The sequence below is a fragment of the Uloborus diversus genome, chromosome 6 (assembly GCF_026930045.1).
Source record: "Uloborus diversus isolate 005 chromosome 6, Udiv.v.3.1, whole genome shotgun sequence".
NCBI classification, from domain to species: Eukaryota; Metazoa; Arthropoda; class Arachnida; order Araneae; family Uloboridae; genus Uloborus; species Uloborus diversus.
Window position 1 is genome coordinate 108,164,589 of NC_072736.1, and position 24,473 is coordinate 108,189,061.

At 33.0% G+C, this 24,473-nt stretch overlaps 1 protein-coding gene across 3 annotated transcripts in view; it reads right to left on the bottom strand.

Annotated features, from left to right (window-relative positions):
- Positions 1 to 24,473, bottom strand: part of LOC129225190 (SEC14-like protein 2) — an 86,943-nt gene that overhangs the window by 20,773 nt on the left and 41,697 nt on the right. For 2 of the 3 annotated variants that reach the window (XM_054859758.1, XM_054859757.1), the window contains exons 2-3: positions 21,245 to 21,322; positions 423 to 498 (exon numbers count right to left, since the gene is read on the bottom strand). In XM_054859758.1, coding sequence (XP_054715733.1) covers positions 423 to 498; positions 21,245 to 21,307 — 139 coding nt within the window. In that variant the 5' untranslated portion in view covers positions 21,308 to 21,322. Of the gene's footprint in view, positions 1 to 422; positions 499 to 21,244; positions 21,413 to 24,473 lie in introns of those variants that run through there. The other variant, XM_054859756.1, reaches the window with a different exon arrangement.

The following is a 24,473-nucleotide window of genomic DNA, read 5'->3' on the forward strand; positions in this document are numbered from 1 at the left end:
GGGGAGGCAATTTTCAAATTTTAAACTTTTTCACTGTATATGAGGAAAGGTTGTGTGCAATAATACACTTTTTTGCGGAGAGTTGGTGTGAAAGAGAAGTATTTTTGGTGTTACCTTAAGTTACATTCATAGCGGTTATGTGACCATTACACTATCGAACATCAATATAGTTTCTCTTTTCAACAAGCTCCCAAAGAAGAAACATGCACTTTCAAAATCAGACGCATTGTTACTGGAGCTGAACTCATCGACAAGTTTAGAAATTGATGCAACCGTCAATAAGTCAGTTTTTTGAAATTTCATTTTTTGATTTTATTTTGAACATATTCTATTTTGGAGGGGAAGGTAGTAGCTTCCCTTCCTTTCCTCCTATGTGCGCCCATGCTTGCTCTGCCAAAAAGTACAGTAAAGTTTATTTTTACCTTTTAGAAAACGATGAAACATGGATATCTCGTCATATAATTCTGGCTCCATCTGTCCTTTCATTCGCTGTCTTAACTGAAATAAGACACAATAAAGACTTTATCAATGTAATGAGAAAAATTCTTACAAAATATTTCTTTTCAAAAAGCCTAGAAAATCGAATAAATTGATTCTTTTGACAGTCCAATGCTGGAGTGCTCCCCCCCCCCCCCAATCTCAATAGTACATATTAACCATCCCGCAAAATTTCTCAACTTTCTTGTTTTCGAAATGGGTTGAGCATAACACTTTTTAGAGCTGCATTATGAATGAATAAAAAAAATCATAATAATAACAATAATAATAATAATAATAATAATAATAAAACGAGAAATAACTGTGCTTGAGATAAATAAAGTAACAAATATGAAGATGAATAGCTTATATTTACATGAACACAAGTAATGGTATTTTACAAAAGAAAAAAAAAGCACCATGTACTAAAAAACTGACAAGTTTTTTTTTAAAGATTTGTGCACACCAACAAAAGTTATTCTATTATAACTTCAGTCATAGACATTGAAAGAATAAGTTGAATGTAAAAATCAAATGATTAATACGAAACATTTATTTAATATAAACAAAAATCTTCTTAGGAAGCTTGCATTTCTGATTGAATCCATGAAAAGTACTCATTTTACATTTTATAACGGGGTAGAAATTAATGAAATCCATCAATAAATTTGGGATTTATGTATACTTGCTTGAACTTGCTGTTTTGACATTTTCTTGGAATTTCAAACTCCGAGTGTTATCAAATTCATACAATTTACTGTCTCGGTTGAATTTGCAATTAATGAATAAATCCCAGCTGAAGTAATGATAATATTAAAACTTTCAATGTCGTCGCCAGGTCAAAAAACCAGAGGAAAGGGTGGGGGAGGAAGTTCACGAGTTCAGTAGCATCTTATTTTTTTCAAATATACGTATATATGTATAAATACATACAAAGAGAGAGAGAGAGAGAATTCTATTTTAAGAAGGAGTCATTATTAGATCAAAGCAATGTGAAGAGTATTCACTCAGAAATAAAGAGGTTTTGGACTCCCCTCCCCCCCCCAAAAAAAAAATTAAAACTGTAGTCTTAAAAACGCAGTTTTAGACGATCATTGGTGATGTTAAACTGATAAGAGATCGGGGATCCCCTCTTAAAAACGCGATTGTTGATCATAATCGGGAAGGTTTGGGAACAGACTATTTTTCTAGACCGAAGCTCCAAAGCAGCAATCTTAGTAGACCTCCAATGATGTCAGGGGATAAATTTTTGGACGTTCTTCCCTGGAAGTTTTTCGAAATTGAAACCCTTGAAACGAAATATTTTAAACATAGCTTATAGAGTAAATATTATAATTTTTTTTTTGCTTCCACAGAGTTTAATGTTGGAAAAAAACAGCTTTTTTCCAAATTTTTGACGGCGTTATGGTAACGAAACCTTAGAAGGGGAATGTGGGGCAAAGTGAAATGGTGAATGCTTTCAGCGCCACCTTTCTATTAATATTTCAGCTATGTAGTCTATTCCTGTTAAGAAAAATTACCTCTGAAAATCATAGAATATGATAATACAAGCAATTTTCGAAAATTGATGCTCATATTGTAATATTTTGTTGTAAGTCGAAAATTAGTTTTGGTTGTATTAAATGATAAAAATCTTGTAATTAACTTTTGAAACATTAATTGAGACCTTCTAATATTCAGTGCAGTATTTATTGAGTTAATATTATTTGCAGAGTAAATATTTTGTACAATTAGACAAGTCATGAGGGCAAAGTGAAATAGTTAATTTCTTTTAATTATTCAGTCATGTATTAAATCTCTTACGTATTCTTTATTAACTACTTCATTAACATGCCTTAATTTAGTAATTCACTTATTTATTAATTCATTCACTTTTATATTCAATCACTTATTTGGCCTCATACATTAATTAATTAATATTATTCGTTTATTTTTTTCCGTATATTTTCATTTATTCATTCAACCTTTTATTTACAGATTTGTTTGATCAAAAATATTTTTTATAATCGAGTAGAAAATATTTCATTACAAAATTTTAAGACAAATTTTCAATTTCTTCATTTTGGAAAAGCTCAGTCATCTTAATAAATTTTACTTTGAATCCCCTATTTATTGATGCATAAGCTCCTCTTTCTGAAAACATTTTTTTGAAATATTGGTAGGGAGGGGGGTGGGGGTAACATGAAAGTAGTTAATAAAGTAGCTAATCATCAAAACGATTGTAATTTCAAAATGATTAAAAATAATAAAAATACGAAAATAAAATAAATAAATTGGATGGATGTGAAATAAAATTGCTGCTTAAAAATAAAACTTGGGCAAATTTTAACTAGGAAAGGTTGTATTGTACTCTAGTTATACTCGTGCCTCACCATATTTCTGAAGATAAATAACATGCAAACAATTCATATATATTTTTTTTACAGAAAATGTCTCTTAATGTAAACATGTTTTTATTTAAAATGTTAAAAAAAAAAAAAACAGTTTTTCACGTAATAATAACAAACAGGTTGACAAGTTTACTTAGAAACTTATCGTTTAAAAATTTCAACAGAAAGGTATTTAAAAGATATAAATTACCTACAAGCCGATTGTTGTTTTTAACTTTTCCCCTCGTGATATTTTTCAGTTTATAAGTTTTTAGTTTCTTTTTTTTAACCTTAAGGTAAAAATATTTTTTAAGTAGTAATCTTATATTTGACCTACTGTTTGTAACTTATATTTAAACTGCTATTTTTATATATGATACTACTATTAACGCTTGAAATTAAATTGTTCGATGTTTTATGGTTTCTTTTCTTGATACTGTTTGTTAGGTATTGTCTTTTCTTAGATAAAACTTTACAGCGGTCAAGTTATAACGATGCAACAAATTGCAATTTATGATATCATAATGAATTTCGAACATAAATAGCAACATCATTATTCTTACTAAAAATAAAATCTCAAAAGATTACCATATTACCCCTCATTATCTCGCATGCCGGAAAAAGCGAGGTTTACCAGCATGCCGTGAAATTCGAATTTTCCGGCATACCGGGGAATTCGAAGTTTATTTTGCAACAAAACAAAAGTAAATTTCCCCTATTCAGCTCCAATCAAAAAGCAAAATACTGTAAGAAAAAAAAAATAACTTCCGAAAGTAACCATCTTTCAAAAAAAAAAAAAAAAAGAATGTATACTGAATATGATGTGTGCTTGTTATTTATGGTAGGTCATTATTAATGGATTTAATTATATGCCAATAAAGTAATCAATTCAGAAACAATTATCGTTACTGCGATTTATTTATAGTTTTTTTAAATAAATTATTTTAGGTTCCTTGTAGACAGGTATGTTTAATTTTTATTTATTGAATAGCTATGTTAAATTCTTTAGTATTGGTTTAGGGGCGGTAACTCACTGCTTAAATGTTTGCTTACTTAGTTTTAATTTAATTTTTTTAATTATTCGTTATTAAACAATTTTTTTTGTTAAAATAACAAATGACACTGTTTGTAAACATTTTTACAAAATTAAACTCTTTATTATTACTAATAAGATGTGCATAGAACTTATATTCATTTTTTAGCTAAACATATATTTTTATAGCATTTTTTTTCGGCATGCCGAAAACGACAAGGCAAGTGTTATGAAAATCTGGTGACCTCCTAATTTTGCGGCATGCCAGATAATGCGGGGGAATACGATATATTTCTTACCAAATCACGTAGTGAACTGTACGAAAATGGTGTAAACAAGATGGAAAAGCAGATATGAACATTTGAATTTGAACAACTGCTATACGCGAATTCTGAAGGCGGTAACACTTGAAATCAAATTATTTGCATAGAATTCGCACCCAATTGTGAACAAAAAGAAAAAAAAAGGGGGGGGGGGGGATTAAAAAAAAAAAAAACACGGGGAATTTGGGAAAATTATTGCAACTATAAATTTTCAAAAGAGATTCTTTCTCGCCAAATCACGTATTGAACTACACGACAAAGGTGTAAACAAGATTTAAAAGCAGATATGAACAGTTAAATTTGAACAACTGCTTATGCGAATTCTGAAGGAGGTAACACTTGCGATCAAAACATTTACAAAGAATTCGCACCCAATTAAGAAAAAAATATTAGAAGGAAAAATCTGGGAAATTTGGAGGAATTATTGCAACTCAAATTTCAAATATTTCCCAACAGAGTAGATCTGCAACTCATAATTGCTTCTAGAACCATCGAGCACATTTTGCAATCAATTTGCGTAAACAATGGAGACATTAGATAAGTCTTTCTAGCGTAATACATTTAAGTCGAAGCTCGATCAAGAACTCTACCACTGGCGTGCTTTTGTTAAATGCACGCAAACAATCAAGTTTTAAAATTTTATTGTTCAATATACAAAAGTCAGATTGTTTATCCTGCAACGCAGTGCGTAGAAAATATTTTGTCTGGGAAAATGAAAAAGTAGTAAAATATTTCATTTTTGTAAAAATAAAGAAATAAATACATAAATAAAATTGATAAAAACAAAATAAAATGAAGTTACGCTTTAGATTCATGTTTTCTAGTTATTTAGTACAATGTTTTCTAGTATTATTAATATTTTTTTATCTTTATTTTATATAGAATCCCATCCCTGAAGTCATTTTCGAACATGTATAACTTTGTACCTTCTGATTTTACTGTTAACTGATTTTATCAAAAACATATACTGTCCAACCACGGATTGCATGGAATTTTCAAACGTCCAGGTAAGACAAGTCTATCTGAATAAGGGGGAAAAGTAAAAATTTGATGCCCGTATTCCACTCATTTGAATGAAACTCTGCTTCTGCAAAAACTGACATCGGTAAAAAATAATAGATTCGTCCATTTCCGGCTGTAAAACGGATGTTTGTCTTTCCATACAATCCGTGGTCAGACAGTACGATCACGTACAGAATGGTCATAAAGGTTCTTCTTATAAAAATATTAACTAAAAAAAACCTCATTTGTTTCGATATATGTGTGCTTCCATACATTACAAAGCTATTTGTATAATTTTTAGTAAAATTATTTGCGTCAGTAAATTTTAGTTTTTGAACTAACCTTGGAGTTTTTAAATTTTTAAACTATTCTTGAAATTTGAAAACTACTTTTGGTAATCTAAAAAAGTCAAGACGGAAAATTGATTCTTGCCAGGTGCTGTTAACATTTGAACTGTCAGTCACCTGATATTACTCCTCTACATTTTTTAATAAGTGACACGAAGGGTCGCCAAACCACAATCAAAACTTTGATGAACCCCAATATTTGAGTTGTGACACTAAGCTTGGCAAAAATTGAAACGCCATTTTTACATTCTACAAGCTACCGAGGGGGTTAATTTTTATCAAAAAATGTAGTTTTAACCATCAACTCTAGTAATCAGCAAACGACTCTGTACAGCGACATAAAAAATACGTACGTACTTTCTCTTCAAATACACGTCGTATTACCAAAAATTTAAGTTTTGTAACTGTACAAAGTCATCTTTCAGTTTGGAAAAAAAAATGCATCCATAAAATGATAAGAGATGGGCAGATTCGTATTCGTAAATCCGAATCCGAATTTGATTCACAGCACCTTAACGTGTCAATCCGAATACGAATGCATTCGTATTCACAAGTGTGAATTCGAATAGATTCATGTTTGCTAGTGTGAATCCGAATACGAAATTCGGATTCATACCTATGAATCCGAATCCGAATCTATTCGGATTCAGATTCGGATTCAGACATATGAATCCAAATCATTTCTGATTCACATCTATGAATACGAATCCATTTGGATTCACACCTGGATTCACTGAAAATATCAATTTAAAAGACAAATATAAATAAATGAATGTTTCTTTGTACCTCGCTACAGTTTGAGTTTTGGGTGTTAGCGAGTTTTTGGATGTATATTTATTGCTGTTAAACTAAGTAATTGACCCGAAAATGAACTTCCTACTATTTGGAGCCCTAAATCGAATACTACTGGACCCAGGTTTTTGAAGTCCATAAAAAGTTAAAAATCATGATTTTATGGTCATGAACACTAAAAATTTTCGCTAATTTTTTGTACAGTCAAGTGCCCATACTTGGGACAGTTTTGAACTTTTACCTCTAGTAGCATATTAATCGTACGTTTTCCATTCGTACGAAGTATTCTATTTTCAGGATGTGCCTTACTACGTCCCTTCAAGACAAGGTAGAAGTGTGTAGATTTGTTCCTTTAAAAATAAAACAAAAAAAATGTTCATTCTCCCAAGTTAGGGACTTTCCTAGGGGGTTCGTGATAACGAATTCTTCTCTAGCAGATATAAGACTAGCTTTGAATTCTTCCACAGTATCAGTGGAGTGGTATCGCTGTAAATGGCGTATTAAATTCGAAGTATTCAAAATGTTTGCCTGAACTTCTTTAGTTTTTGAGGGAACATTCGCATCTCATTTTAAACATAAAGCTCGAACAGATTTATGAGAGGCTTTCTCTAGGGAAATAGCATCGGCGTTATCACTCACCGGCTTGAAAAAACCACCACTTAGTGCTGATCTAAGCGAGAATCGCAATTTCTGAAAAGGTTCGCATTCCGAATTCAAAGAATTGTCCTCGGAATAATAAGTAATCTTACTAAAAGAAACAAAAAAAAATCAGATTGTTATTAAATAAATGTAATTGAAACCGAAGAAAAATATAATAAAATCATAGTGGCAATTAACATTAAAAAAGAAAAAACTTGCAAAGTATATATATATATGAAACGAAATTGCCTTTCAATGAAATTAAAAATAATAAATTAAATTGGATACGTACCTATTAAGAGTTAAGCTTAGAGTGGTTCAAAAAAACTTTTTTTAACTAGAGTCCAGGACATTTTTTTTCAGACTTACTAATAGTATTATGCTGTAAAAGGTTCAATTTCTTACTCAAATTTTAAGAGGGTGCTCGATTTAACATTAGTCGTAGCATGGAAAATGTCACAAATTTGGAAACATTTAATTTCCACAGCTGTGTTTTTGTAAATAATTTTTTTGCAATGTATATGCATATTACTTCTGTACATTATAATATGTAGCATTGTTATTTCAGTTCAATGTAATTTTTAACGCCCTCCCCATACTTACGATGCTTGGGGGAGGGAGTTGAGCACTCCCTTTCAGTTGAAATAAGAAGTCAAAATTCTTCCGGTATATTACTATCCACAAGTCTAAAAATATTGAGGGGTGTCCTGTTATCTATCAGAAACTTTTTTTTACATGTATTTTTGAACCACCCTAGTTAAGCTATTTACTTATTCACTAAAAAATAAACATACAATCCTCCTCAACTTACAGTAAGTCAAAACAGTGAGAAAAAAAAATATGCATGCGTTTTATAAGATAAGAATTCTAAAAAACAGTCTTCTTTTCAGTCCTTGATAAGTTTTATTAAAATATTTAAAATACAAGAAGCATATGGTTTCCTTTTTTTCTTCGTGCATTTTATTTCAGGTGTTATTTTTCCAAAAAAAAAAAAAAAAAAAGGAAAATAATTCGATGTTCTACGCTATTTTTATTCTTTCTCAGTTTATGTACTTCCATATTATTTCCTTTTTTTTCCTTAGAAAAAAAAAGGTGTTATTTACCTTGATTGTTAAAAAATTTCTGGGAAAAACACCCATATGGATATGTGACTTTATATTGTAGCAAGATTTTATCAAGCTCAGATGTAATTATTTTTTACTGATTTCTGAATAACTCAAACACATATTTTATGAATTTTTAATTATTATAGGAAAGAATTATCTAATTTAACATCTAACTTGGGCATTTTAACTTGTTAATACCAAATACTGTATTTAAATAAATTTAAATTTCAAAAATTCTATTTAAATAAAAAAATCCGATTTAAATTAAAAAAATCCGAATTAAATTAAAAAAAAAAACGAGTTTTTATGTACATACTTTTAAAAATCCTGATTTTTTTCAACCCTTTTATGAAGTAAGATCCAACAATTTAAACACTATTTTATAATCTGTTTAATAAAATATGCATAGTTTTTTGTTGTTCTTGAGTACTGATTAAAAATTTCCCGATTTATCTGTTGAAAATTACTGTATTCTGTCAGTGCATTATGTTTTTATACATCATTCATTAAAACTTTTTATACAGTTTAACCTAAAATTATTTGAGAAAAATTCCCAGAAGATTCCATCGTTATTTCCATTTGAAATTGCATTTGAGGAAAAATATCAGTAATTTGACGCAGTGAAAACATTTATCGCCGCTTGAATTTTCATTATGTTTCATAACGAAACTACCGTTCTTGTCACTCTAATCTCTCTCAAACCGGTCTCCGTGCTTGGTCATGGCGGCCGATGGAAGCAGTATAAGAGTCGTTCCTCTTTATAGAACTCTTTGGTACAAACAAGAACGTTTTCGCAATAGTCAACAGTTGCGATAGTTGAAAATAAATGCGAAATACAAAATACAACCTAGCTTTCTTTTACGCATTTTCTGTTTTTTCGAGAGAAATTTGGTTCGTAGAACTATTAGTAAATAATTATCTTTGTGATCGATGCTTCCTTCCGGAGATGGAGTGTTGAAATGTATGTTTCTATTATTGAATAAAAAACCGTTTTCTTCCATCAAAATATATTTGTTCTTTTTTTTAAACGAAACGTTTCCAACAGAATTTGCATTTTCAACGGTACAAGTATCTGTAACATCAACAAATTTTTACAATCAAATTTGGTCCTTTGTAACATCAATCACTGTATGTTCATTATATTTTAAAGTTGTGAAATTGAGATAAAATTATCTGTGGTAAAATTATATAAAAGAATCAAGTTTCAATTTACATGACTTTGGTAGAATTCCACTTTTAAAATTTTTGGACCCATAACAACATCGTCACTTTTCTTCATGCCAGTAGCGAGGTACAGACAGACATTTATTTATTTATATTGGGCTTTTGAATTGAATTTTTCAGTGAATCCAAGTGTGAATCCAAATGGATTCATATTCACAGATGTAAATCAGAAATGATTTGGATTCATAGGTCTGAATCTGAATAGATTCGGATTCTGATTCATAGGTATGAATCTGAATTTCGTATTCCGATTCACACTTGTGAATACGAATATATCGTATTCGGATTGACACGTTAAGATACTGTGAATCAAATTCGGATTCGGATTTACGAATACGAATCTGCCCATCTCTGAAAATGATACATAAGGTAATTCCGGGTGAGTTGCCCCACCGGTAGAGATGCCCCAGTTGCTGTAATTTCGAAACCCAACACTAGATGGATCTCCAAGTCCGATCACTATTTCAGTTGGATGTTGAAAGCTGTGCTGTGAAAATTACGTGAACTTATTTCTTCGTTTTCTGCTGTTACAGTAACATTTTAAGTAAGTACCATGTTTTTTCTACTGTGTTATAAGAGTGATGTTGCATTTTAAGGCTGGCACTTGTTAATAAGAATGAATTTTTATTCATCTAAGCTAAAAATCTGTAGTGCGAAGTTGATTAGTCGACTTCAGGCAATGTAACGCCATTTTTGCCGTCTTGTACTTTGGACTGCTGACATAGCATCTCTCCCGTACAAAAAGACAGACGCCCCAGCTTCTATTCGGGTGAGATGCCCCACATACAGTTTCAGCGACAAAACTCTTTTAAGTGTTTAAATTTTTAAATAGTATTTTTAAAATCATATAGTTTTTACAAATTGTGTAATGTGCGTAAATCGGTATATTTTTTAACTGAAAAAATATTTTTTGGAACTATAAATTTAGATTAACATTTATCAATAAAATTCAAAATATAGTTTTAAGCTTGATTAACGAAGTAATACATTTATTTAATATTCACACTTTTTATACTATTCACTTTCCTTTATCTAAGGGGCAAGATAAGTAACCGAAGTGTTAAGTTTATGAAGAAAATTAAAATAAAATATATTACTCTTTTTAATGAAACTAAGTTGTTTTATTTTTTAAATTATTCAAACTGATAGTGTTTATTCTAAAAATTAAATTAAACTTTGAAATGCACACAAGTTTCCGTTTGGAAACTAAGACAGATAATTATTCAGACGGCTTGCTGGGCGTGAAACGGGTAATTAATTATAATAGTTTTTGTATGTCTTTTTTTTTGCTAATGTATTGTTGAACTTTTTCAAATTTATTTTTTCTGTGGTTAATAGTTAAATAGGTGAAATTAAATTTAACTAAACAAATGGACATATGTCTTACAAAGTATTTATCGCAAGTTAACTACTAGGAAATTTTAACTTTTGATTTGAAATTAATTAAATTTGAAATTTATTGGTACAATGCTTCTTATTTGTTTTAGGCAAGATGCCTACAGTGTACAAAAGGAAAAAAACTGGAGCAGCTCGTGGGACCTGGACAGAAGACAATTTAAAAGAGGTTCTAAGGAGGCTAGAAGCAGGAGAAATTGGTGTCAATGAAGCTGCTAGATACTATGGAATTCCTTCTCGGACACTTCGTCGTCGAAGAAAAACCCCCCAGGCAACAATATCAAAACAAGCTCTTTAGGACCACAAGGAGTGTTTGGAGTTGAAAACGAAAAACGTCTCGTCAAGCACATCCAACGTTTAGAAAAATGTGGATTTGCACCTGACAAAGAGACAATTAGAACACTTGCTTTTCAGTTTGCTGAAAAGCTAGGTCTCAATCATCGATTTAATTTAGAATCAAGAATGGCTGGGTATGACTGGCTTTCATCATTTCTTAGAAGAAACCCAGAACTAAGTATTAGACAAGCCCAGGGCCTCTCTTTAGCAAGGGGGGAAGGTATTAACAAAGAAAGTGTTGATCATTTTTTTAAAATTCTCTCGGAAGTGTTTGAGGAACATGAATTCTTTACAAGACCGGGAAGTATTTATAATATGGATGAAACCGGCTGTCAGTTAAATAACGTTCCAGGAAAGGTCGTAGCTACTAAGGGGGCAAAAGATGTTCATGTTTTGACGTCTGCAGAAAGAGGAGAAAATATTACAGTTATTGCTTGTTGCAATGCAGAAGGACAATATCTCCCCCCTTCAGTTATTTTTAAAGGCGTTCGGGAAAAAAAAGAGTTTTCTGATGGTCTTCCACCTGGATCTATGGTGTTCATGAACGAAAAATCCTCATACATCAGCATAGATATTTTTTTCAGATGGCTTAAAGATGTCTTTGTTCCGAGAAAACCCCAAGGAAAGACTTTACTAATTCTTGACGGTCACGCATCGCACTTAAACTGTTATGACTTGCTGGAATTTGCAGACAACAATGATATTATAGTTGTCTGCCTGACCAGCCATACCACACAAGCTCTTCAGCCTCTTGACCGGTCTTTTTTTAAGCCACTAAAACACTACTTTAAAAAGAAAGCAAGGAATTGGATTGTTAATCATCCAGGAAGGACCATTGGGAGAATACAAGCTGCAGAACTGATTGGTAGAGCCTGGAAAAGGGCAGCTTCTGTTCACACTGCTATTAATGGTTTTCGAAAGACGGGAATTTTCCCTCTGAACCAAGCAGAGATTCCAAACCACTTCTTTTCCATCAGTGAAGAAATGAAACCGACCTGCGAACAGTCCGAAAGTTCTAAATCATCTGACCTGACATCCACCCCGACAAAGTTATTGCACCAGATTTCACCTGTACCTTAGTTAGAGGAAAGATGCCGAAAAAGAAAGAAACAGTCGGCTATGGTTATTACATCCCAAGAACACATCAAAGAAAAAAAGCTAAAATCCGCTGCCAAATTAAGCAAAGCGTCAAAACAGCTGGTGATGGACACACCCATTGAAACCGGCGGAAGTGATCATACAAACAACTGCCTCGAATGTGAGGAGAACTATTATTTGACAAAAGAAACAGTAGACTGGATAAAGTGCGTAAAGTGCCAAAAATGGTTACATGAATCATGCACAATGTATGGTAATCTTTGCAATGTTTGCGGAAAAACAAAAATTAGAGAAAATAAAAAGAAAAATATTGTCTGAATAAAATTCCACTTATTTCGTAATATTTTTACATTATACTTTCTAAAATGTAAATTTGAAATTTTCATATATAGGGAAAAAAATGAAATATTTTGCAATAGTTTGAGTTTGATTATAAATTTTATATGTTGTGTATGAGAGTTTCATATTTTATAAATTAATGCTAAGGTTGTATTTTTCTTTTTTTTCGAAATAGCTTTCATTTCATGTGTTACAAACGATTGATTTTTTTTTATAAACTATTGACCATTGTTTAAACTTTTTATGTTTAAAAAATAACTGATTTTTACGGGTAGGGCATCTCTCCCATGTGAGTGAGGCATCTCACCCGGAACTTCGGGAGAGATGGCCAAATGTAGTACTGTCACAATTTTATTTTTTCACTTAAAAAATGTACAATATTGTACAAAAAAACTACTTAGTATTAATAAACAATAACTATTTTGTATTTACCATAAACTTTCTTGTCATTTTTAATACCCAATTTATATTAGAGCTCCTTTTTCCTTAAGGGGGGCATCTGTACCGGAATTACCTTAGTTTTTAATGACGACCTACAGTCAAAATCCCTTTAGAATATCAGAAAAGTGAAATTTACAGTTACGTCAAACACAACTTTTTTATAATCACAAATTGTGTTAATGATGTCAAAAAATATTAATATTATTATTTCACACAAAAAACAATAACATTATTATACCACAGAAAAATGTTAATCTTACTATTTCACGCAAAAATATTAATATCATTTTAAAATTTCGCACAACTTCATTATAGAAAAGTCATCAAAAATATTTAAATTACTTAGTAAATCAGAACTAGTGTTTCCAATCCCGAAATCCCGATCCCGAATCTCGCGAGATCCCACAGGATATTTAGCGGGAATTTGCTCTCAATCCTGCAGGATTCCCAATCCCGCATTTTTTCCTGTTCAAATTTTTTCCAGCTTTTGCCGCTCATAAAACGACTATTTTCACAAGCACCATCTGAAGTCTAAGTTCTTCCTCGTAGATTTGCAAGTAAGAGCAAGAAAGACTGTGTGTCTGTTTTACGAACAATGGATTTCCCATTTAAGAACACAATAAAAATAGAGTATATTTTTCTGAGAATGAAGTGGTATTCTCTTCCGATGGGTTCCAGTTATCATACGTTCAGCAATTTAGAAAATGCGTAAAACTTATAAGCATTTTCGAAAACTATCACTAAAATTCAAAGTTCAGTAAATTACTCTTTTGAAAAAATAGAGAAAGTGTATTACATATTCGAAACCCGCTGGAGTAGCCTAAATGCAATGCTGGAGCGCTTCTGATGTAAGCTTTAGTAATGTACTCAAAACTTTTAAGTTACAAAAAGTGCACCCCAAAGAAGCAAGCAATGAAAAATCTCACATTATTTATATATTTGGCACAACTTTAAAAGGGGCGACAGAAACTTGTATGAAAGACTCGCATGGCAGAGCAGTAAGTCAAGCTCGCTCTACTCATGTTTTTGAATTCCTCTTAAAAGTGATAGGCAAAATTAGCGAATTATCCAAACTCTTTTACTGAGACTGCGACTTGGTGAAATCAAGCAATATTCACCCCTTATTGCAATGAATCAAGTTCACTGATACAATGGCCAGCGTTAAGGGAGCAACAATGTTATTATCAATGCAAGTGAAATTGGATACAGCAAAACACATATCCAACAGACATCGTTTTTGTTCGAAATTTGCAGTTTTTGAGCAAAAACCGAGCATTAAAAAGAAAAATCTATTGCAGAAGGTGATGAAGTTAATACGTATTTTTTTCTATATGTCCACAATTATTTAGTTTTATTAAAACCAATTGCAGGCTATCTTTGTTCATTTAAGGGGGGAGTGGGTCATGACCCGCAAGACCTTCTGGGTCCGCGTCTGCATATAAGACATATTTGTGTAACAATTGCGATCGTGTACCTATGACAAGGTACTCACTGAGACAGATGTTGAAATTTTATGACTATTTAGCTTCAAAGTAACATGATTTATGGCTGGCAGCACAAAACGTCATTGTGTTCCTCAAATTTCGGGGAAACATATCGCGGGAACGCATATTGAAAGTGCATGATAAAAATAAGTGTGTGGTCAATTTTGCCGTATGTTATCTAGCGTTGTCCTACTGCAAAAGGAACAGCACCAAAACAGGTCTTAGGATGTCGCCGACGTACCACTGTGCAGTAAGTGTACCTCTAATTACGACCAAAGGGGTCCAATTATCAAAGGAAATGGCACCTCAGACCATAATGCCTTGTTTAGGGCCAGTGTTGTGTGCAAAAATGAAACCAGGATCCCCCCCCCCCTCTGTCCTGGGTGTCTCCAAACACGTCTTCAATGATCATCATTACACAGTTGGAAGCGGGATTCTTCGCTGAAGACTATACGTTCCAGTCGGCACCATCCCAACCTTATCGAGCCATGCACCACTGTAATCTGGCTCGGTAGTGTGTAGGCGTCAGTGGGAGGTGGCGTAACGGTCGGCGCGAGCGTAGATTTCGTTGTCCCAACCGTCTGTAAATGGTCATGATGGACACTGGTGTTTGGGTTGAATGTCTAATGGTTCATAGAGATGAAGAAAGCGCTGTGACAGCTGATAGGATAATCACTCTGTCATCACGATCTGTTGTGATCCTAGGTCGACCGCTACCATCCTGACGCTGAACTCTGCCATTTTCCACCCATCCTTGCCAGTATCTTCGAATCACCACATCGCTTCGACTCAAATGACGAGCGATTCTCCGATTTGACCAACCGATCACTTTCAATCCAATGATACGACCTCTTTTAAACTCTGACAGTTGCTCGTAATGAGCACGAACCACGCGGCGAGGCATTTTTAGCCTACTTTCCCAGTAAAAGTCAGAGAAAGAAGAAAAAAGCATGAAAGAAGGCTTAATGCATCTTAAAAATATCCCGAAAAACAAAAAAAAAGTCAAAAATAAATAAAATAATTAGATAAATATTGAAAAATTAAAAATTGGAAAGTAGGGTATTGAGATGTGGAAAAATGTCTGTCGGTCTGTCTGTCGGTCTGTCGGTCTGTCTGTCTGTCCCCCCCTAATAACTTTTGAATGAATAGTCCGATTCGAACAAACTTTTTTTTGTTCGAAAGATCTCGGCGAGGACACCTCATTCCCATATTTCACTTTTTGATTTGAACTATTTTTTGTTCAATTTTGAACAGTTCAAAAAAACTTAACATTAGCGCCTACGGGGAAATTCAAGGCAATTCCGAACTGTGAGGCGAATTTGCTTCAAACAAGCTTTGTAGAAAAAAGATTTTGATGAAAAACTTGTATATAAAATATCTTTTTGATTTGAACAATTTTCCGTTCAATTTTGAACAGTTCAAATCCCTTAACAATAGCGCCTACGGGGAAACTGAAAGTCAATGTAGACTCCGCACTTGAAGGCGGATTTACTTCAAACAAATTTTGTTCTAAATAACTCCTGACGCCAAACTCCAGACTTCGACTCCGAGAATTTAAGGGCACTTGACTCCGACTCCGACTCCTGTGCCCGACAATTAATCGGACTCCGACTCCCCGACTTCGACTCTGACTTCGTAGTTTTGGCAAAAATTTATACACGGAGGACAAATGACTGACTCCGATTCTTAAATATTCGACTCCGACTCCTTTATCTCAAAATGAGATTGACTCCGACTCCGCAGCTATGGTTTTAACTGCGAAATAATTATTGTTGATATGACTTGTTTTTATTTTTACGCTAAAGTTACAATTTAGGTACTCAGTTTTTGGCGAATAAACTCGAAGTCATTTATGTTTCTACATTAAGATATGCGCAGACGTTTTTTTTTTTTTTTTTTGACAAAGAAAATTATTTCTTTAAGTTTACATTTTATTGTTTTTTTTTTTTTTTTGTTTTTGCTTTGGTAAGTGCATTAATTCATTTAAAATAATGTTTTTGGCAACAGGGGAAAAAGAAACGATTTTTTTTTTGATATCATGTATTCATTTTAATGAGATTATTAATTTTAATTATTATTCTTTCGTTTTGAAAGCTGTTAAAGATTTTTTTAATGGGAAAAAGTGTATTAGCTGCTTTGTTTAAAAGTTGCTGCTATTTTATTTGTTCTTTTTTTTTACGCATCTAATTTTTTTAGATGAGTGAGGAATATTTTATTCCTAGAAATCAGCTTAAAGTATTTTAAAAATATGTTTGAAAAAAATGTGCGATTTTAGCTATTTTTGAGATTATTGATCAGGTACTAGAAAGTAATATGGGTATACGGGAAAGTAGGCTCGTCTAGTTCTAGACAGAACTTCTTGTTAAGTTGTTGAAAGGTAATCTGAACCGCAATCAAATCGAAAGTTGTAACAACTGTTGAAGAACTGCTCTTTATATGCATCTGCTGGATGTGCAGTTTCGATGCGCTGGAGATCAAGCTATTCATTCATTGGACACCAAATTTTAATCATTTGTATATCTGATCAAAACAGTCATGTATACAAGATTTTAAAACAATCGGATGATTACTTCTTGGTCCGTCGATTTTTTTTGTTATAGAGTGTATTTTAAAAATTCTTAAGCTGACATAAAGGTATAAAAATATACTATTAAACATCCGTTTTGATGTTTTACATACATTTCTTTTAGGCTGAAATGACTTAGAACTCACCACGGGTGCAGGCTCGCCATTTCAAATTTTACCAGGGGAGGGGGGAGGGTCAAAGAGTGCAAATTCAATGAAGTTTCAACGGAAAACAGTAAAACTCACGCCCACCTAAATGTAAATTTATTTATTTCTCAAAACTATGGTGTGGGGGGGGGCAGCAACGAACCACCCCCTGAAACCCTAAATGACGAGCCTAATCAGGTGGCGGTTGCAGCAAGTCGACTCCATCTCACCACCCTACCCAATCAACCAAACCAATTTGCGTGTGATTCATTATACTGAAGTTCTTTAAATTCTGGTTTCGTATCAAATGTTCTTGATCTGATTGCTATTTACTATGAAAACCTTCTGGGTTTTTTTGCTTGCAATAGTTTTTGCAGCCTCTGTCACAAGTTTTGAACATCTCTCTACCGTTTGAGTTTGGTATCAAATATTCAAGCTATAGCAAATCTTTGACTTTTAATGAAGTTCAAAGTCTTTTATCGCCATATTTGGCAACATTGGTAGTGGTATCAGCTTACACTTGAGCGATCACTAAGTTCATGACAATTTGCAGCTTGGAAATTAATTTAATGAGAGCTTGAAGAATTCTGGCGGCTCATTTCAGGCTTTCAGTATTCTTCTGTAGCCTAATGTTCGAATGTGATGTGTGTAATCCAATATCATCATATTCTTTGGTAGTCATATTCTCTAGATGACAAAAGAACGAGTTTCTAGGAATGACGAGATCAAGGATTTGTTTTAATGTTATTCGGTAAATGTTTTGTTGTTTGAATGACCTTTAGTACATACTTCGGACCGTCGTTCACGGTGTAATGCATGCTAATATCAAACCAAACAGTTATACTATAATTAACTTCACTATAATTTTTCCAGTATCTGCATTACGCTTGTTCTACTAATTTGGGAAACATTAAAGTCCTAACACCCATTTAGCACAGTTAGCCATTGGGACTAACTGAGGAGTCAGGGATTCGTAACAGCCAATTCTGAATCACTTGCTGAAATTTCTGTGTTCGGGGTATGGAAATTTCAACGAAAATGTGAAATTTCCGTGCCATAAACAGTCAGTAGAGAGATGTAAAAAACTTGTGACAGAGATTGGTGGAACAGTTTGCGGGCATGGAAACCCAGATGGTCTTATTAAGTAGACAAAACTCAGATGAAGATCTTTGATGAAAGATTTGATAGTAAGTCAAATTTTTCTTAACTTAAACGGAAAAAGCACACACAAATTGGTTGGTTGGTTGGTTGGGTAGGGTGTTTGTGTGTTGGGGGGGGGGGGGACCTCGACTTGCTACTAAATTCACGTGGTGAGTCCTGCGTCATTTTTACATAATGGATAAATAAGTAAAGCATTAAAACGGATATTCAATATTTATTGAAAGCCAAAGCCTTACCATAACTTGAATATCTGATACCACACTCAATCGGTAGAGAGCTGAGCAAAACTTGTGACAGAGTATGAAGGAAAATGTCGTAAGCGTGAAGACCGAGAAGGTTTTCATAGTAAATAACAATCTGATCAAGAATATTTGATACGAATTCAGAATTTAAAGAACTTCAGCATAATGAATGACATCCAAATTGGTTGGTTGATTGTTTGTAGTGATGAACTACACTCGACTTGCTGCTACCGCCACGTGGTTGGGCCCGTCATTTAGGGGGTCAGGGAGTGATTCATTGCCCCCCCCCCGTCCCCCGCACAGCAGGTCCTTGAGAAATAAATGTATTTACATTTAGGTGGGCATGAATTTTGCTATTTTCTGTTGAAACTTCCATTGAATTTCCACCCTTTGACACCCCCTCTGGAAAAATTTGAAGTGACGGACGTGCACGTGGTGAGGCTTCAGTCATTTAATCATAAGTTAAATGTATTTAGAACAGTAAAACGGATGTTTAATAGTACATTTTTATAGCTTTATGTTAACTTAAGAATTTTTGAAATAATATGACTTTTACTTTAAAAATGGTATTTTAAGGCTTTCTGCGCGAATTCTAATGATTGACAATGTGCCCCTATGTTTTTTCTATACATTTCGGTAACTACAAAGTGCATTTTTATACTATTAGAAACAAAGTAAATTATTTTTTGAAAAAATATACGTCTTTAAAAATTGCCGATTTTTTCTATTTTTTCTCAATTTAATGGCTCTTGCGTGATTTCAAATTTTTATGTTTTTTTTGAAAATTATTTTACTTGTTATTAGGATGCCAATGCGCAAGTTTTCCGCGCTATTAGAAATTGATTAGGAAAAAAAAATGTTTTTCGACCCACCGTATTGCTCATGCTCCCTATGACCCATCTCTTGGATCAGCTCATTAATGAGTCCACCTTGATCGTATGACACAATTGTCACTAACAAACCATTGAGAACAAAAGAAATTAATGAAAACCTATGTACACACATATTTACAGGATTAACTCAGATATAATCCCACAAAGGGGGAAAATAAATAAATAAATAAAAATTATAAATAAATAAATTAAAATAAATAAAGAGAGAGAGAGATGTGTGTGTGTGCGTGAAAAAGGAGGGTAAAGAAGAGTCAAAACGAAATAAAGTCAATAAATTAGTTATGCTAATTGGAAGTACCATTTAGCAACCCTGGACATCATTCAAGTACTTAGTTAAAGTGACCTTCAGTTGCGCCATTTGATGAAATTTTCTAGCTTCACCATTTTCTTCATTTTTGCAATCGACTATTGGGAGTTGGAAATACGTAAGTGTAAAAGATTTGGCATGATAAACGTTGCATAAAATAAACTTAAAATTAAATTCGGAATAATTTGAAAATGGGAAACTTTAACACAAATGAAAAAAATAATTAATAAAATATACATTTTCCTTTTAAATATCACTCACCAGTGATAATATTGACAAATCTCAAAAGAAAAGAAAACACACACACATGCATACAGCATTGTAGAAAATCAAGGTTTTACACAACAATACATTTGACTACAAATTCGTCAACACACGCAAAACATTTAGAATGCTATATTTACTGGTTAGCTTCGGTAATCTTAAGGGGCCATTCATTTATTACTTAAGGGTGATTTCGGCAATTTTTGACCCCCCTACCCCTATGTAAGGGTACGTAAGATTTTTCAAACCCCTCCCCTCTATTCTTACGTAAGATTCCAGTTAGTTTTTCAAAATAATAAAATGTCGTTAGAAAAGGATTAGTTACACTTAAACTCCTCCCAGTTTGACGTAAATCGTAGATTTTTATTTTCCAACAGATTAGTTATATCATTATTTTATTGGAGTTTACTACATATTACCATTATATTATGAGATAAATATTTAGTCTTTGGAATACCATTTATTAGTAGTTAAAATCAAGTTTTCAAATAATCTTAAACATAAATCAGCTAAACAATCTACAAAATAATAACACTTTTAAAATAATGATCGACCCGTTTTTAATTAATTTCAAAGAATATAAATTAAAACAGTTAAAACGAATCACTTTAGATCATCTAAACTGAATATTTCTTTGACATTTTTTGTGTATGATGTGATACATATTAAAAATAAAACATGCTATACAACCATACACAGTGCGATTCTTGTATTATATTTCACAGTATTCATTCTTTGTAAAACAAGTTAAAAACAGCTCATCCTAAAACGTTTTTCACTTTCCACAGACGCAAATGAAATATAATCCCTGCCAAACTACTTACTTGACCGTGCGATTTCTATATAAAATATCGACATGGAAAAAGAATGGGTTTTATCCCCCCCCCCTCCCCAATGAAAGGGTATGTAGCGATTTTTCCAGCCACCTCCCCGTTGAGATTCTTACGCAATTAATGAATGGTCTCCAATTTCGCGTATAGTTCAAGTTTGAAACATTTTCTTCCAAATAGTAAAATGTTTATGAATTATCGTTTTTGATATTTCGTTTTTTGCATCCACCACCAATTATGCAATCTAAATTTCTGCGAATTTTGTGACACGAAACACCAAAAACATGAGATTTTATGCCTTTAATTATTGTGTTTCTTTTTCACTTTTTTGAACTGTGCAAAAAATGTTGACCTTCATATAAAATCAGTACGCGTGAGTTAAATAAATATTTCTATCATTGTACCAAAAACATTACTTTCACTGACTTACCTCCACAACAGCGTCCCGTTCTTCGTGAGGCAGTTCATCCAAATTGATATCGTATGACTTCATTTTGTTTTCTCTAATCTACAAAAAAATATTTACGTTAATATTAACCCATAAAAACTTCAATTCATATCCATACAACAGCAAAACAAAACATTCCCGCAGTTTTCTCAAACGCCATTTAAAAGAATTGTGAAAAAGATAAAACATTAAATAGTTTCCTACAAAGATTTTTCTTCTTTGCGTCAATTCGTAAACAATAAAATATTGATGCCTGAAATCTTCTTTCAGAGTTTTCAAGGTCGATTGATATCTCGGAGTTTTCCTTGTGCAGTAGCCATTTCCATTTGATAAGTTTGAATCACTTTGAATTACTCTGTCGCATTTATTCTAGTTCAGGTCATTTAAGTGCCCTTATCACCGTGCGTTTTGAATATTTCTACTACGAACTATTGCGTAATTCGTAAAATTATAAACTCGTTTGCGTTTTACAATGGATGAAATTATGTGTTTCCAGAAGATGTCGATGATAAAAAATATAGCATTTTCAAAATGTGGAAATTTGCGTTTACTCCGACTCTTGCAACTTTAAATCTTCGACTCCCGACTCTGACTCCGACTCTTTTACCCCCTCCCATCGGTCCGACTCCGGCTTTTTGACTCCGACTCCGCATCCCTGATTGGAACAGCGCGCAAAGACATTTTTTTTATTGAGGGAAATTTAAGAACAAGTTGCGGGAATCATGTATTTCCGCGACTAAACGCGAACCCTGGGATCAAATATGTTGAAAAAAATGTGAAGTCGTTTGTTTGTGTGTGTGTGTGTGTGGATATCAAATCGCTAAAAACACTTTATAATTTTTGAAAATATTTTGTGTTTTTAATACAGTTTGTTTGGAATCAAATATCCTCATATACAAAATTGCGAATGATAGAGTAACGCTCCTGACGTCATCTACAGTGAAACTCGTGCCACGACATGATAATTTTATAATACGTTTTGATAATGTTTAAAATGCAGGGAAATGCTTTAATTTGACAAGGCTGAACTGGATCCGATAATTTTACCGTTGTACTGGTAAGACTGTCATTTTAGGAGAAAGAAAAAACCAAAAAGGGGTCAACAATTAACGCTATCTACTAGAGTTTTAGGATTAATCCACTGGAATTAGGATTAAAATTTCAACTATCAAAATATCATCAAACAGGCAATGACTTCGTTCAAATGTAGATGCAATTTTCACCCGTCATAACCTGACGGGCGATTTTCTAGTCCTCATATTACATAATAGCGAATGATCAAGTAACGCTCCTGACGTCATCAACAATGAAACTCGCACCACGGCATGATAATTTGATAATAATTTTTTGTAATGTTTGACATGCAGGAAAATACTTTATTTTGGCTCGGCTGAACTGGATCTGCGGTAATTTCATTGTTTTACTAGTAAAACTAATTTAAGGCGAATGAAAAAATGAAAATGTGGTCAACAATGAACGCTATCTGCTGGAGTTTAAGGTTAATCCAATGGAGTTGGGGTTAAAATTTCAACAATTGAAATATCACCAAACAAGCATTTGCTTCGTTCAAATGTAGAAGCAATTTTTACCTGTCATACCTTGACGCCTTGACGGTCGACTTTCTAGTACAAGAATACTTATTTGTCTTTATTATTCATTTTTCTTCTTGTTATTAATTTTGAAAAATATTATCCATTCTCTAATTAGTTAGCGTTGAACGTTGATTATTAAACATCTCAGTTTTTCTTTTCGTGTTATAGGTAAACACCTGAAAGGTCAAATGGACTGAGTGGTGAGAAAAATTGCTTCGTACGCCTGAGGTCGTGAGCTCAATTCCCAGTGGTTGCTCGGGTGTTATTTCTCTCTCTTGTCATGCAAATTTTTCTTGTGTTGTCCCATATGCAAATAAAAAATTGTACTGCGTGCTGTCTTATCAGAAGTCCTTGAGAGGTAATAGAACTTCTCGTTCCCTTGGCTGTCGGATGCAACAACAAGCAAACAAACTAAAAGGTTAAATACGATTTTAGTCGGGAGATGGCTTTTAACCTCCAGTTAAGTTTTTCTTCTTTCAAGCTGTAAGTAAATGTATAGTTGTAGTAAGTTGCGATTGTTTACAACTGTTTTCTTACGAACAAAAGTGTCACTGACGCAATGGATAAGCTGTCAACTTTTTCCTCCGCTTCACTTTTAAATTTAAGCATTGATTTAAAGGAAAATATCAGTTCTTAAACACATAAAATAGACACGCAAAAAAGAAATATGAGCCAAAAGGTTATTACACACTTCCTTAACGAGATCAAATGACAAGAGAAAATTGTTACTCTGTTACTCTTACACGCGGGTCCTGTTTTCAAAAATTTATAATAGGAAAACGGTTAATGGTAAACAAATAGTTCTTGCAGAAATTTCATGTGGTGGGCCGTAAATTTTGTCCCCCCAAGTTCCAAATTTTAGTTCAAAAACTTTCTAACAGATGGCGCGGCAGGTAGTAAGCCCGTTAATCAAACAAAGATAGAAAATTACATCATTGTTTTTGGAAACATGTTTTTAATGAAAAAAAAAAAAAAATACGCAACAATATTTTCAAAATGTCTACCGTCGTCTGCAATCACATGTCGCAATCGGAAGAAAAATCGGTGAATCTCAATTCTATCTTTTTGACTTAAAGGCTTACTATCTGCAGCGATATCTATTGGAAAATTTTTGAACTAAAATTTGAAACTTTGGGGACAAATTTTACGGCCCACCACATGAATTTTCTGCAAGAATAGGGAGCGTGCAGTGTCGTAAAATATGATAAAGTTGGTGATATTTCATAGATTTGATAATGGTGATGTCAAAAATCAACATTAAAATTTGAAACAATCATTCACTTTAGCGTGAAGAGCAATTAAAAAAGGCAATTTTTGTAAACAATGCCACGTGACTGAAAACACACAGCCATTGGGCCATGTCATAAAATACGATTCTTCTTCAGCTCCGCTCGCGCTTATGCAGCAGTCAATGTTCGTTTGCCAACACATTGCTTTTGCTATCGTTATAATCAGGATCCGAAAGTGGCTATAACCTTTTTTTTTTTGGCATTTTTTCCGTTTTAATGAATTTTTCAAGATGTTGCAGCACTTTTTACTTTTTCTTAAAATTATCAGGGCATTTTGATCTATCTGTGAGTCAAAAATTTTCATCTCCGATTTTTGAGCCAAGTACTATC